The following is a 16194-nucleotide window of genomic DNA, read 5'->3' on the forward strand; positions in this document are numbered from 1 at the left end:
GCATGCAGAGGATGCCCCGAAATGGGGCTTGCAGCAGGTTTTTAGTTACAAATGTGTGGCTTGATTGGAAGTGAAAAGTTGAAGAATAATAGACCTGTAACGATGCATTCTTTAATCTGCCTCTGCCTTCATCCTCCGTTTCAGGAGGGGAAAGGTGGGCAGTCGTTTAGGAGCTCTGCATGAGAGCTGCAATTTTTGGTATTTTTTATTTTTATACACACGCACACATACACACACACACACACATATATATATTTAACTTAGGTAGCAGGATATCAGTAGAACACTCATTATTTCTTCAGCTTTTCAGTCTTCATGCCAAATAATGAACAATCAGAACCTCTTAGACTCATTTTAATGCAGTATCTGAAGTGGATTTTTTAATGATCTTGAATCTAAACAGAATGGTGTAGTTGACTGGATCACTGGAGATGGCCAAAACCATATATACATTCCAATTACAACTCCATATTTATATATAAATTAATATAAACTATAATTATATATATATCAATATATAAATTCCAACTCCATCTGTCATCAAATGAAGTCTTAAATTACATGAAAATAGTTAAATTCTGTATTTTTTTATCATTATTTTCAAATATAGACTCTTCTAACATGGCAGTGCAATGCTTCCTTCCATGCAGGCACAGGTAATAACTCAGGTAAAAGCTCAGGTTTGAAACTAGGCTCTACTGTGGCCTGTGGGTGCCCTCACTGTGGCTAGTGCTGGTGTCCAGGCAGGTTTTTACGCCCGCCTGAGGAGTCAGCAAAGCAAAAGGGTTTTAGTTCCATGCCTAAGGGTAGCTTTGCCTTCATCTAACCTGGAAAAAGCTTGGAGCCATCAGCTGCCTCCTGTCTCACGCCAAGGTCAGCCTCCCGAGTCACGGCACATCCATCCGCAAGGGATTTTTTAAAAACAATTCCCATCACCTGCCGTTAAACCCGAGGTCTGGAGACTGAGTAGTCGCTTCCTGTAGCAGTATTTGGAGAAATGGGCCGCTTACCAGTGCTGCTCTCAAAAGCCTGATATTGTGCCATGAGCAACGGGAGCCTCTTTAACCATGCCAATTAATTACTTGGGTTCAGCAGCCTTCCATTTCTGCTCCTGCATCCCCCTCCAGTGCATTTCACTTCATAGGACTTGCTGCTTTTCTCCCTGTAATCTTTGTGCCTTTGAGAAGATGGGCAATTTTCACCCAGCTTCTGGTCAGAATTAAGATAATTAGCTGTACTTTATAAAAGTATCCAATGTATGTAATGTACCATGCCCTATTTAGTCTGAGATTAACTCTCGGTTTGGTTCCTGTAAGGTATTTCAAACTGAGGTACAGAGCGTGCTATTGTAATATCATTAATGGAATGATAAAGTCATACAAATGCAGGATCTACATGTGCATTTAAGCACATTTCTTACAGAAAATGGAAAGCACTGTATGTATCTGTTTCTTAATGATAAAATGTATGTTTGCACCTGGAAAGAGGTGTTCTCTGTGATTCTGGTTTTAGATTCCCACTCTACAAAGATCTGTCTCCCCGCTCATTGAAGGTTAAAATAAATAAAATCTTTAATCTGCTTTATTGGGTTTGTGCAGTTGCACTGTTTGCCTCTAATGTTTGAACCATGGATCCGATTTCAATCAAGTTTAACACAGTTGAAGATTTTGTGTTTTATATCTTCCCAAGAGGCTGAACGCAGAAAGGAGATGGGGCTCCATTGTAGGAAAGCATGTGTCACATCATATTATCAAGCAGCAGAAGAGCTGTACCTGCTTCATTAATTCACTCAAAATCTGTTTTTATTTCATCAAGCTTAAGATTCCAGAGGTTAATGTTGTAGCAAACACCTTTCCGGCAGCAGATGAAATTGTTGAGTATAGTGAGATCTGTAAGCAAAAAGTAATTTGCAAGCTGCAGATTAATGGAAGGAAATTCCTCTTTTTTTTTTTTTTTTTTTTTTTTTTTTTTTTTTTTTTTTTCTGCTGCTTTTCCCTGACAGAGCACAGGATATTCCACAAGGATGGGTTAAAAGAGCACTAGCATGTCGATTTTTTAACATGCAAGTCATTGGGGGCTCAACAAGAGCAGGCTTCTCTTCTGGTTTCTGTGGTTAATAAAATTCAATTCAGTTATTTTACCTCTTTTTGTTTATTTTGCTTTCTAGTTTGTATATTGTTGAACGTGCATTTAAGTCATGGATGTGCACAGCTATCTACAGAATATCTGCTAGCTTGATTTTCATCTGCAAATGTAAATGCCCTTTCCTAAGGGATGTTTTATTTAGCCCCAATAGACCAATGCTTTGGATTAATTTAGCTAAATGTTCTTTGTGTCATTCGTAACTGAATCACTTATTCAGACACAAGACAAGCATAAACTTAGGAAAAATATCCTTGTTTTGGAGACAGATTGAAGCTGGTGAATATTTGCATAGATCAGCACAGCCTCATACAAATGAAGATTTTCTTGTTTTTAAAGAAAACTCACTGATTCAACTGGGTCTTGTTTCTGTATTTTTTTTTTTTTTTTTTTTGTTGAAACCCTGATGAATTCTGTTCATTCTTTATTGCAAACAAAGTCTCATGTCTTTTTTCTTGCAGCTTGACATATGGTCTAAATCCAACTATCAAGTATTTCAGAAGGTAAGTCCCACCTCATTTCTCTCTATATAATACACAGATTATACAAGACTCTCTATATAACATACAGGCCTTATGCAGAGTTTATTGGAAATATATAGGTCCTCATGTAAGAGAGTTTAGAATTTCTTTGTCAGTCATGCTTAATATGTTTATAGAACTTCTATCACAGCTTTCAAATAACGATGTCATTTATAGCAAGAGAAAAAAGCATGAGTAGAAAATAAGATGAATTCAGCTGTTGTTATTTAGTTTAGATTTGTTTCTTATCACAATTCCAATCCATGATTTGGAGGAGAAAGCTGCAGATTTTACTACTTGAGCCTTCAAGCTGCAGGAGGAATCAAGTGCTCCTGTTAGGTGAAGTCTCTGGGAGGTGCCATTTCGGGTTGGTTTGGGTTTGATACTTGGTTTGGTTTGTTGCTGCGGTTGCCTCTGAAGCCTCGATGTTAATAAGCTTGCAGAACAGGCTTTCCGGAATGACCTGGAGGGTTTTGGGATATATTTTTGTGCTTGCTTCTCTTTTCTTGGTGATATAAGCAAAGGGCATCACTTCCCGAAATGAATGGCATCCATACAGTACTACTGAGCTGGCGGGAGCAGTAAGTGTAAAACTGCAAGGAAGGTAAAAGTGGAGTTTTGCATAGAAGTGGATCTTGCTATTTTCAAGGCTATAGAAAATGTCTCTTTGAAGGCCCTTTGTCAAAATGCTGCAAGTTCAGATTGATCCGGCTTCAGATTCCCATTTCCTTCCCTTCAAGCCGCAGTTCAAGGAGCTAGAGTCTCCAGCGAGTGTGCTCGCTTCCTTTCATCTACTTTTGTGGTTTATGTAACAAATACGGGTCGGGGACTCTAAAGGGCAGAAAAGCAGGGGTCAAAGCTATGGCATATTGGCTGTATTTGTGCATCTTCCTTCCAAGATGGCATATGCAGTCAGAAGGGAAGGCGTTTGACCTGTGATATTAACCTGCTGGAGATCAAAGGACAGCTTTGGGGAAGGCTCCTGCCTTCCCTGTCAGACCAGTAATAAAGAAAAATTTTACTGTGATCGATTCTTTACTCTGGAGATTGGGAGATTAAATAATCTTATTTTTTCCCTCCTGTCTTTCCACAAATGCATTCTCTATGCTGTGTCAAGTAGGGGAGTGGAGTGGAAAGTAAGCCAGCTGACATTATAATTTGTTTATCGGTATACTTTTAAGTAATCGTTGCAAAGGAATGGATGTAAGGTTTTGTAATTAAGTGCCTCTTCTCAGATTCCCATATAGGCTCAAAATTGGAATCCTGTTTGAGCCCAGGCACCATCTTCCTGGATGTTTTAGCTTAGAATGACTTGGAAGGGTTAAGCTTTATCACTGGAACGGAGATAGATTCTGACTTTTTGATTCTGTAAGTTGAATTTTACATTGAGAAGACAGCAAACCGAGTAGTTTATTAAATGTACAGATTTGGAGAGCAGTCCAAGTTAAGGACTCGAGGAGTGTAAGTTTGTGGAGTAACTTCAGGTCTCTGTGATGGCCTTCACATCAGAAAGGAAAGAGTTGAGTGGAAAAACGCCAAATTCCTGTGTTAATGCTGCCAACACATCTTCGTTATGGATAGACAGGAGTCTTTATTCCCTAGTTCTACTAGAGAACTAGGGTTAATTAACTAAATACTCCTTTAAAACAATAATTTCAATGAAACACCTGGGATGGAAACAAAAAATATGTGAAGGGGATATTTTTACTGTGGTGTGTCTGTCTGCGTGCATATGAAAACCAGGGACAGGTCTCTTTCTAATTCTCTCCATTAATGCATTTTGAAAGGAGAAAGAAGACAACTGCAGGATGCAGGAGCAAGTGTTGCTGTAGCAGGCAGAGCAGCTGTGTGTGCTCCAGGTCTTGGACACTGTGTTCCCAGCTCTGTCATTGTGTTACCTTGGGCAACTTACCCTCGCTTTGGATCAGTTTTCCACATCCCTTAAGTCGGAGTTGTACTTGCTGACTTCACAGGAACTCCTCAGCTGGGCTGCTTGCACACAGCTTTTAGACCCTGGCATGGAAAACAGGATAAAGAGGCAAGAGGATGGTGTTTTCTAAGCAATAGATGGTGAACTGATGGTTAAAGAAGTCAAGAGTAGGACCTAAGTCATTTCTTCAAATGGATGATAGAAAAGGATGTAGTTCTGCAAAGTAAGTTTAGTTTAGTTTTGTTTTTTTTCTTTGTGGTGCTGTGTTTGGTTTGATTTTTATTTTGTTCTCTGAAACTGCACATATATCCATTTTTAATACCCTAGGATAGTGATTTAGGAGTAGTGAGATGGAAGAAATCCGACAAAATCGTGTTAGAGAAGCAATTTTACCCTGTTCATGTTGTAATACCGCAGGCTCTTCCGAACAGATGTTTTCCTCCCATTAAATAATTACCAGTAAACGTGTCACAGCTGCGTGTCCAGCAACCCTGCGGAAGGTGCCACCCTGAGAGGGACACGCGTGGCCTGGTCACTGCCCCGCTGGGGAGGCCACACACCCCAAGCACCCCCAGCCCAGAGCACCCCCAGCCCTGCTGCCTTGCACGCTGTAGAAGTCAGTCCTTGCTTTAAAGGGCAGGGAGATTTCTCCCTCAAAGTCAAGTTCTCCAAGTGTCCCTTCGATGCTAATAGAAGAACATGTGGAGTTCCCCAGGTCCCCGGGGTTGCGGGATGACTTTCAGGGTTAAGGACCAGAGACCTCTGATCCTCAATCCAAGGCTGTCAAACAAAACAAAATCTGTCCTGACTTCTGCTTGCAAACGTTGGCTGTGTCAGCAAGGCTCTTCTGTCTCCTTATTAAGCAGGACACCCAAGTGTGTCTACCTCAGTGGGGGACAGCTCCCTGTAGGCCCATTACTGTTCAAGTGAACGGCCGCTTTCCAAGTTCCCTGGAGACCTCTTGAATTTGGGCCTGGGGTGAATAGGCTTTTATAGCCATTGAATCCACCAGCAGGGCTAGATTCAGAGAATGGCACTTGGAAATAAAGGAGGGAAGACTGAAAGGGCAAAAGCACAAGGAGCAAAGAAAAGGTTTTTCAGATTTCCATATTTGACATTTAAACTCGGTGGGAGCAGCAGCTGTTTTGATCTGAAACCTCCTTATTTTCACACCTCGCGTGTCTTGATGCAGTAGCAGAAGAGAAGGAACAAAACAGCAAGTAAGGAAACCTCTGTTGGGTTTAAAGCTTGGTGGGAAGAAGAATGCACATGAGGACTGCAGGATTTCAGGTCATTGTGCAGAGGATTAAAAAGAAGATACTGTAGAGAAAGGTGCAAGATTCATAGCTTTGCATTCAAAAGAAAGGACAGAGGAATTGCTCCTAAGGGATAAAGACTGTTGCTTGGGAGATGATGTCTAGCATTAACTGTTTCATTTGTCAAACTGCTCAGGAAAACAGTATTTTTTTAAAGCAATATGATTTTGGCTGCTGGAGTCACACATTTTGTTCAGACCTCCAAGCCCCCTTCTTGGTTTGCTCACTGGTTGTGTTGGGGCTTGATTTGCTTCCCCCCTGGTCACGTTTTAACTTCAGCAAGTTACCTGCGTGCGCCCAGCCATCAGCCTGCGAGACGTACGATCCCAGAGCAGCGAAACTCAGCACAATTTTCCCCACTGCAAGGGCACCGAAGTGTTTTAATGTATGAAGATGTATTCTTGTCAATAAGCTCGGCATAAAGTCGCGGGCGGGATGAATGCATGCATGAGATATCGGCCTATTGATGGTGTCTGCTCAAGGAGACGGGGTGGTCTCTTCCAGGGTCACCCACCCGGGTGCTCCTTTGCATGAGCCCTGCTCGGCGACCTGCGCAGGTGACACAAAATCCCCGTGACCCAGCCCAAATAGCAGAGCAAGCGAAATAAACCCCCGGGCACACGCTGAGCTCCAAAAACACCTCGCAGATCCAGCGCTTCGGAGAAGTCTCATGGACCATTACCAGCTTTTACATGAGAAATGCAGTGGCGTTGGATTTGCCGGTGGGGAAGGGGTCAGGAGGAGGTTTTTGGAGCTCATCAGTGACTCCTTGTAGAAGGGACCATCCATCTTCCTGCCCCAGCGCCTCTCGGGCACCCGCGGCTCCACTTTCCCCAGCCCCTCCAGAGACGCTCGAATGTTTTCCTGGAGAGAAGATTGAATAAAGGGACTCCTTGGGAATGAAAAAGGCACTCTTAGAGTTTGCCACAGCATAAACTCTCTAAAAACTAATAAAGTAAGGGTTTTTTTGTGATTTTTTTTTTTGTCATTGCCTTTTTTTTAGTTACACTCTGTTTATCTTCTGGAACTCATTGCCACAAGCTACTGTTAAGACCATCAATGTAGGGTTTATAAGATGAAAAAAAAGTTTAAAATCTTTTTGGGGATTTAAAGAATTGCTTTATATTAGATGGAGCTGTCAGCGCTGCACTTGCGGGACTAAGCCTGTAAGTGAGTGGGAAAGAAGTTAAGTATTAAAGGAAGTTTTGCACATACATATTTTTCTGGCAGTGAGATAAAGCGCTAGAATAGTGAGACAAGATCTATAGTGTTGTCTGTTATGGTTGTCTTAATTTTCTGTCTTAGATTTTCTGTGTTTTTTCTGGCTCCGAATACCTATGGACGGCACTTACAGCAGAGCCATAGGTGCTGGCTTTTGGGCTGCTTATCCCAAGGAGCAGGAGCCCTTGTCCAGCTCTCAGTCTGCAAATCGTAGCATACTTTTTAGAACGAATTTGCAGCTTTGGAAGCGTTGTGTGATGAGCAGTGCTTGTCCGTGCTCACCGATGCCTTTTTTTGTTGCGTTTTGGAAAAGCATAACCTTTAGAAATCACGTTTCAGCACATCCACCCCACCGAGCAGGAGAGGAAACGCCGGGGAAGAGGCAGGCGCCGGCGCCGTGGAGGCACCAGGCAGCGACTTTGCTTGCAGCTCCTCGCTTTGCTTGGCTCTTGCCTTCTATTAATACCTTTCCTGAGCCAGCAAGGCGAGCGGGGAGCCGGCCATGCCTCTCCGCAACGCGTCTCAGAGCAGCCAAGGGCCCAACCAGCCCTGCCACCTTGCTGGAACCGGCTGCTCTCCGAGTGGGAAAGCTTGGGAGTTCGCCCAAGGTCACCGTGAAGACGAGGTTTGATGCAGGGATGATTGGGGTTCAGCATTCCCGGTGCTCCGGAGGAGGGAGCAGGGATGCGCCGTGTTGCTGCGCCTTGGTTATCAACTCGGAAAGAGAAATTGGAAGGAAATGTGTCCGAGACGAGATGAGCAGTTAACGACAAGGGAGGTTTCTTGTTCAGATGGAAAACAAAAGTGTGTCCTTTGCTAAACCAGCTCATCCAGCTTAAGGCAGTTTAGGTTTGTTTAAAGAAGGCCAGGACCTTCCCTTTGCCAGAACTACAATCCTTTCTTGCTCATCTCAAAGTGAGGATGTGTTTAGTTGAACAACGGCTCTTTTATGTAGCAAAATTACAACTACAGAAGCTTTTTTTCTTTTTTCTTTTTTTTTGACAAAGCTTCCAGGTGTTTTTCAAAATGAATTGTGAATTATTGAGCTTTTCTGCAAGCCTAACTAAAAATCTATTTCAAGGTCCAGAGCAAGAGCAATCCTCATCAATTTGTGCTCTTCTGAATGTGTTCCTACATAAAAAGGGGTAGAGAAATGAGAAGGTGACCAAGAGCTCGGATAGCAGTAGAGAAGATAGAGCTATAAAAGTGAAGTTAATAAAATAAAGCCCCGAAATACACAAAATGTCAACCTACACCCAAAATAAATTAGCTTGTGATTCCAGCTTGGCTGGAAGAAAAAGTGTGTCCCATAACTGAGCTGGCACATATGTGGTTTGTTTTGCTTTGCTTTGGTGTGAAATCGTATTGCCATTAGTAAAGCTGGAGTAAAGCTGGGTATTGATCTTTTTTTAGATCTTGGATAATTTATGCTTTCTCTCATCATCTCATTTCTTTTTTTCAGTATTATTATTCCCTCATTCACATGCACTGGCCAGTCTGTGATTTTTATGTTTTTTCCCCCAGTTCTTTGCTTTTTCTTGCTTGACATCCCAGTGTTGCTTTTTGGGAAGGGGGAGTGGGTTTCATCCCCCTCCTTGTATTTCTCCTATTTGACGTGGGCTTTGATCTTTTTAGAAGCACTTTATCAGCACTTGCTTATGGTAGAAATCACCTGGTTTTTGTTCAGAAAACATTATTAGTGTTCTAGCAATGCTGGGATGGCTTTTATCTCCCCGTGGAATCTCATTAGCTTTACGTTACAATAGGAACAGCATATGTGCAACTTTACCAAAGTGGCCAGTCAATTTAAATTTGTTAATAGTGGTTTTTTTTAGGCAACTTTTTCTACATCTTCAATGCCGAGAGAAAACAACTTTGTTGTAAAGGGAAAAAACATGGGTTGTTAGAAGTAGAAGCACAGCAGAAGGAGAGCGGCTGCTCATAAATATCTTCAGTACCTTCTATTCTTTTACATGTCTAGTGCTGTCCTATAAAAGCAGCATCTTAAAAGGAAAAGATTCACATAGCTGGTAGGACTTGGATTACGGTTATTTCGGAACATTACATGAGAAGGTTTTAGAAATGATTGACTGGTTAGAGTTGCGCTGCTCTGTTCGTATCCAGTTAATGATTTTATTCCTATTTTTTAGATTTGTTTGAGGGCTCAGCAGGTTGTGCTGCAGCTTGTGAACATCGCCAGCATCTGCACGGTGCCAAGGGTTTTACCTTCCCAAAGTCAGGATCGATGTCCTTGCTCGCACGGAGAGGAGCCGCTTTTGGAGCTGGGCATGTGCACGAGCGATGGGGAACAGAATCTGTTGCTATAAATGGAGTGCCACTTAAAACTGGATCCAGCGTAGGACAGACTGATTTAGTCCAGGGCTCTGTGGAGGAAGCTTGTATGATGTGAATTAGAGCCTGTCTGTATATGGGTTTATTCAGGGCTGTATCTTTTTCAGATTTACCTCTCTAAATAGCTGCACACGTGTATTTTTTCCATAAAGAAAGCCTGAGTACTCCAGTGCAATTCCCTTCATGCTGAATTAGGCTAAGTACAAATGAGGAACAAGCAGTGTTAGTTGGGAATAACTTGTACAGTTTCCATTCACACTTTATTTGTAGTATATAGACAAGCCCAAAGAAATATATAGACAAGCTCAGAGAAATAAATAGACTGAGAGGCGTTCTTTTTCCTGTCAAAACTACCAAATATTATTTAATCACCAACTTGGCCTTCATGTACTTCGTTAGATGCTTTGATATGACTGAAGAGGCCCATTAATAGATGTACAGATCATCAGAAGTGGTTGTGTTGTCCGAGGTCTTTAATGCTCCAGCCCAAGGAATTTTGCCAATAACTTCCACATTATGCCCATAAGTGCATATAAGAAGTTCATATATGAAGCCTATTGCCCATGCTATTTATTTTGGGAAGCTCTAAACCAAGAGCTGCCAAATTGAATCCTGCTGCTGAGTTATATTGTAGCTCTTCAAAAACTGCCTCTTTCTTATTTTTCTTGAAGCCTGAGTTTAAAATTTTGATAGAAAATCTATCATAGCATTGGTTAGTTCTGCTGATTTCTTTTTTTTAATTATCCATGCTATTAAAAATAAGCATTTTATGTCTGTTCTGTCTAGCTAATTCCCAAATGTAAGATCGTGTTATGGCTCTCTCTGGTAGATTAAAAAGCTTTCTATCAGAAATCTTTTACTAGTGCAAGTATTTATAAACCCTAATCATATTAATCGATTCCTGGTTTCAGAGGAAATGAAACCGAGAACTCAATTCATATTTGTTCAACATAAGCAAGCTGAAATAAGAGTGCAATAGTCAAGTATTTAAAATGTGTGTGTCGGAAAACAGAGTACACCTTTTTCCATTAAAATGCAGTTTTAAAGTTGGATATTTTATCCTGATCTTTTTCTTGATTTTCAGTAAAAAACCATACCAGAGCTTTTTTTTTTTTTTNTTTTTTTTTTTTTTTTTTTTTCAAACACTATCTATTCCCATAACTTAGTTTACCAGAACTATTTAATTGTATTGCGTTATTGTCAGTGCTTCTTTTGTGGAATAAATCAGCATATGTTAGGGGAATATAAATGCTCTGAAAAATGACCAAAACAAAACTGGAAGCGTATAAAGAGAAACACAAAGTGCTTTCTTCTGACATGACTTGTTTAGCAGCTCAGCTTGTGTGTGATTTCACAGAATACATGGATTTCAATCACCAAGGCACAGCCTAGGGGGAATTGTTCCACTCTCCTGCTGTAGACACCTGAAAATTCATCGAATTATTTGCCGTGGGTGCTGTGTGCAGTATAGCACAGCAGAGCTTGTTCTGCCAGTGCTTTTTACAGAATACTTGTATTCTAACAGCGATAAAGTCTGTGTTTTCAGGCCCTTCCTTCCTCAGCCCTCCCTTGGGTTGGGGAGCTAAGGGCAGCAAGTCAAGCCCCTTCTCTTAGCACTGCACTGTGTGCCACCCAGCTGGAACCTTCCTGCATCACTCAACTACCACTTAGCCTCTTTTGCCCACACTATTAGCTTTTAGCATCGTTTTGAACTCCCCAGGGTGTGTTTTACTTTTCTGTGTAAATACTGCTTTGCCTGAACCTCCAAAGGAGTAAGAGGATCGTGTCCTTCTGTCCCATGCAGGTGACGGATCATGCAACCACTGCGCTCCTGCACTACCAGCTGCCTCAGATGCCTGACGTGGTGGTGAGATCTTTCATGGTAAGTGTATTTGAAATCACCTTCTTGCAGTGATCCAGTCAGCTGCTGCAGTCATAATCTCACCTGTTATAACAAGCCCAAGACAGTAGAGATTGACTTGCATTTCAGTAGAGATTTCTTCACATCTTATACCAGGATAAGGATCAAGATGCCCTTCACAGTACCCTGCAATAGTCGATGTTTGAACGTTGCTCTGCGTGTAGCCCTTCTGTCCCAGCCCTCACCACTTGCTAAGACTGGTCCGGGTTGTCTTTAAAGCTAACGGGAAAAACTCTTTTCAGACAAGCTCTTTGGTTGCCCTTGGCACTGTTCGTGCTGTAGAGGTGAATTCTGCTCCAGGGAGAACCTCCCCATAAGAGGAAACCTCCAATTCCCTATATTCCAACAGAGCCAGCTTGCTTATCAGTTTGGCCCATGTGGCAACTGGCATCAATTACTTGAAGAGAGACAGGAGTGTGGCTGGGAAAAGTCCATTTTGCTGCATCCACTTTCAAACCCAACCTTATTCCGAAGGAATCACGTGTATTCGCTCAGCATAACATTCTGCTTATATTTAGAATTTTATTTGTGAAATAAACTTGTTTATTAGCAGCCCTATTAATCAGAGGGTTGAGAACTAGGCTTTATGATTCAGAATTCCTTGTACCAAGATGAATTTTGGCAGGGGAGACTGTTGTTATTCTCCCTGCTGCAGTCTCCCAAACGAAGCTTTTTGCAGGAGGTTTCTCTGCTCTTCGTTATTTTTACTTCATCTGTGACATTAGTCCAGAACAAGGAGTAGGATGATGGAGACTTCTTAAAAGTGACACCCAGTTTTTGCCATTCACAGTGTTCAAGTGTAGAAGGTATAATTGGTTCGTTTATGTTTTTAATTTCCAATATGAATTTTCCAAACGGTCAGCCTGCCTTGCCTGCTGTGCTTACTAGTTTGCTTATTTAATAAAAGGCCAGTAAAAAGAGGGATTTGGGAAGGTCTTGCTTTCTTAGAGCACATCCTGAAATAATAGACTTTGAAAGGTGAAAGCAACTGTTACTGGTGTAATCCATGTTCCAACACGTGTCTGAAAATTAAATTTTAATAGAACTGGTAGCGTGTTTGCTTAAGACATGGCCCTGGTCTTATTGATTTGATAAAACACTACTGAAAATCTGAACAAAGCAAAACCAGATGTACATCAGAAGTGTCAATATATTAGCCCTTTCGCATGTCAGATGTGTAATCTGCTTGACAGGATATGGTGAGTCAGAGTTCTTTGATGGGAATGAAGAACTTCCCTTTTTCCCTTCACCAAATGTGCGCACTTTACCTTCATTTACCTGGTTTTGTATTAACCGTTCCGAAAACTCAATTTTTCTGTGATGCAAGCAAAGTTCACCCAAGCTGAAGTAAATAACAGCAATTTACTTGTAGTGTTCTGTTGCCCTTGTCCCCGTATTTACTGCTAAGCCCAGAGAAGATCTAGTTCTCTTGGAGGAGAGTTATCGACGGCCAAAGTTTGGTTGCTATAGAGAAGGCTCTGATGAAGATGGAAGGATTTGTTTCAATAAACTCAGCTGACCTCTTCTTCAGAGAACAATTTTCTCTTATCGATGTAATTCAATAGGACTTGAAATGACAAGATTCATGTGCATCCTTCACCGCGTAAATCTGCTGGACTGGGTATTTTTTTTAGTTGTATCTCCTTGAGTTTAGAATTATGCAATGCTTATTGCTATGTATGACATTAGGAAGAAACCAGGTAAGAGACAAGAAGTAGGAATGCTGGCACTTATTACTTGTTGTTGAACACTTGGCTTCTTTTCTTTTTTTTTTTTTCCTCCTTCTTTTTAACATCAGTGTAATCAGATTTAAAATTGTGGAGTATTTTTGTGACCAATGAGTATTGATCTTGAAATCACATTAGAAAGGAAGTTAGTTAGCTGGCCGCAGGAGTGCTCGTATCTTCAGCTATTAAGAGTTCAGGCTTTTGCAGTGCGATTGCAGCTGGGCTGTGGGAGATGATCATAGGAAGGGACAGACCAGTATTCATTTGAAGAAAGTATCCATCAAAAATAGTGTATTCCAGTAAAAATATAATGAGCCTTTTGGGGTGATTTTCTAGCTACAAATATCTCCTGGTCAGAGTGATTTTCTACTAATAAAGTTGCTTAAATAACTAAAAATAATAAGAATAGAAAAGAAATAAAGTGGAAATTCAGATGTGTAGTGACCTTGCAATCTTCTGCATGCTTTCTTTATAAAATCACCGTGCACCTTGCTGGGGCCAAGCCAAGATAGCCTCCGTGTCCTTGGGATCGCTGCTTGACAAGAGTGATGACATAGGGGAATGTCCAAATCCGGTTTCTTGAATTTCTCTGCCTTTTTTTTCCTTTCAGACCTGGTTGAGGAGTTACATAAAGCTGTTCCAGGCTCCGTGCCAGCGCTGCGGAAAGTTTCTGCAGGACGGGCTGCCGCCCACGTGGAGGGATTTCCGAACGCTCGAGGCTTTCCATGACACCTGCAGGCAGTAGCCGAGCAGCCCAGGTCCCCTTCTGAACCTTTCGTCCTGGGCTAATTCACAAGGTTGCACTAACACATTTGACTATTTAATAGCCACTTGGCTATTAAATCCAATATTGGCTTTAATAGCCCTTTGGCTATTAAATCCAGCTACAAGGAACACGAGTCGAATGGGGTACAGGGTGACGAGCTGTGTGGGGTTGCTTGATGTTTCTCTGCTGAAATGACGTTTGGGGTCTGACATTTGTCCTCATTATCCCAAACAATAAGAATATCCATGTACAGTATGTGTGTTTTGCCACAGAATTTGCAAAGATGAAGACTTTTGTAAGCTTAAAATAAATTTTGTATTCCAGAGTTTGTGCTGTTTATTTTATGGTCTGTACAACAAAACCTGTGGTTTGGGTGGGAATTTTTCAAAGCTGCTTTTTTTTTTTCTTTAGGAAAATCACAAGCATTTAAACATGCATGCTGATATGATAGGGGGTTTGTTGTTGCAGGGCTGCTTCTCTGTGCTGGTCTTTTTCTGGAAGAGATTATGGTGTTGATTAAACATGGAATTTCAAAGGCATGTGGCAGCTTGGAAGACGGTGTGTACTTTCTGAGGCAGGGGGGGAACAGATGTTTCCCTTTCCTAAAATTGTAGTGAAAAATGTTAACAAAATCTGCAAGTATTAAGTGGTTAGGAAATGTGTGACGAGCGGTGGCAGTGCGCAGAAGTCATTTGTCCCGTTTTAGAACTGAAAGGAGCCAAATAAATTCAGCCTTGGAGTGCAGCCTCTGCGGCACAGATGCAGGCAGTGTGTCGCTTAAACGGCTTAAAACTGGCGTGTGGCACCAGCGAGGTGGGAGATGTCCCCTATGGGGACCACGTGGACGTGTCCTGTTCCCACCGGCCCTGTATCCGTCAGCCCAGAGCCTGCCAAGGTCTCTGCTTGTCCCAGCTCGGTGGCTCTTGGCCTGGAGCTGCAGCTGGATCAGTGTCTTCCGTGGTCTCCATAATCAGTTTGCTTTCAGGAGCCACCGAACAGCCTGGAGCAGCGCTTTGTCACTTGGTAATTTTCTTATAATACCCCTATATGTTAAGGTGTATATAGTGTAGCCAATTCCCTTTTAACTGGAGCTACTGGGAAAAGCTTGTGCTCAAAGGAAAGGTGGCCCTTTCAGATGCTCTGCTGGTGGTGAGGTCTGGGTTGGTTGTTGAGTGAAGTTGCCACGTTTAATAATTAAAAACCACTTAAAAAAGACAAGATTTTTTTCAAATCTGCAGCATTTATGAAGCTATCTGTTCAACAGCTGTGGAAGGCAGAGAACAAAGGAGCTTGAGTATCACCCTGTGCTTGGATGGGGCCAAGTTAACTGGGTTTAAAAGGGAATAAAAAGACATTGCTTCTGAAGACACCCACTCCTGAGGACAAGGATGGGAGCAAGCCTGGCACGTGGGAAAGAGAGGGACACTTGGAAGAAAATACACATTTATGACCTCCTTTGGAGGCACTACATGGTGTAGGAGGAATGAATGCCCATTGGCCTGTTGGAGTGCATTGGTAAGTAACATTTTTCCCCCATTCTTTCCACCACCAAGCAGCAAAAAATGCCTCCGAGTGGATTCCTGTGGGCAGCCGATGGCTGCTTCAAATCCTGCTGCTGCTGAATTACCTAATGGCAACTTGTGCTGTTGTCTGACCCAGGTGGCCTCGGTGGTGCAGAGCTCGGCCGGGCTGGGACGGCGCCTGCATCCGAGATGAGAGGGGACCCTGCGGATAACGGCACTGCTGCTGCTCCCGTCGCCCTGCTAATTGGCAGCGCCGGCTTTCTCGTGGCGTAAGCATTTAGCTGGTGTTAATAAAAAGGTCCTTACGGTGGCCAGGCTGCTCGAGGGGCCGCTCTCTGCTCCGGGGTGTTTACACTCGACGGGTGGTGCAGAAAGCAAATCCCCAAGTTGACCAAAATACTGGATGGGGAAGCTGCTTTGGCACTAGGAGGTAATTAGCTGGAGTGAGTGGCATCGGATGGTCTGTGCTAATTGAGCCGGAGGTTTTTAAACCTGTAATTGGTGAGTCCGAGTCGTAAAATACCACAATAGATACCTGATTGCAAAAATGATTGTGTTGGGGAAATACAACATGGACCTCCTTGGTGTATTTCTTCCAAAAAGAAGGAAAAAAATCTGTGATAAGAATGAATCCTGTCCCCTCTTAGAGGCCTGGGAGCAGTGGTGTCCCCAGGCTGCGCCAGTGCAGCCTCTTCCTTCGCAAACCTTTCCAAATGGAACGGGCTGGAATATTTCCATTGCGGGGAAAAGTTAACTGTCTCAACTCTTCTGAAGC

At 42.4% G+C, this 16194-nt stretch overlaps 1 protein-coding gene across 1 annotated transcript in view; it reads left to right on the forward strand.

Annotated features, from left to right (window-relative positions):
* The window catches only part of MED27 (mediator complex subunit 27), a 79771-nt gene extending 65608 nt beyond the window's left edge, over nucleotides 1–14163 (forward strand). Inside the window, exons 6-8 of the mRNA XM_026049209.1 lie at nucleotides 2604–2645; nucleotides 11287–11364; nucleotides 13741–14163. Of these exons, the coding sequence (XP_025904994.1) occupies nucleotides 2604–2645; nucleotides 11287–11364; nucleotides 13741–13875 (255 nt within the window). The 3' untranslated portion in view covers nucleotides 13876–14163. The remainder of the gene's footprint in view (nucleotides 1–2603; nucleotides 2646–11286; nucleotides 11365–13740) is intronic.
* The last annotated feature ends 2031 nt before the right edge of the window (nucleotides 14164–16194 follow it).

Source organism: Nothoprocta perdicaria, unplaced genomic scaffold (genome assembly GCF_003342845.1).
Source record: "Nothoprocta perdicaria isolate Ctin4 unplaced genomic scaffold, notPer1 scaffold_6, whole genome shotgun sequence".
NCBI classification, from domain to species: Eukaryota; Metazoa; Chordata; class Aves; order Tinamiformes; family Tinamidae; genus Nothoprocta; species Nothoprocta perdicaria.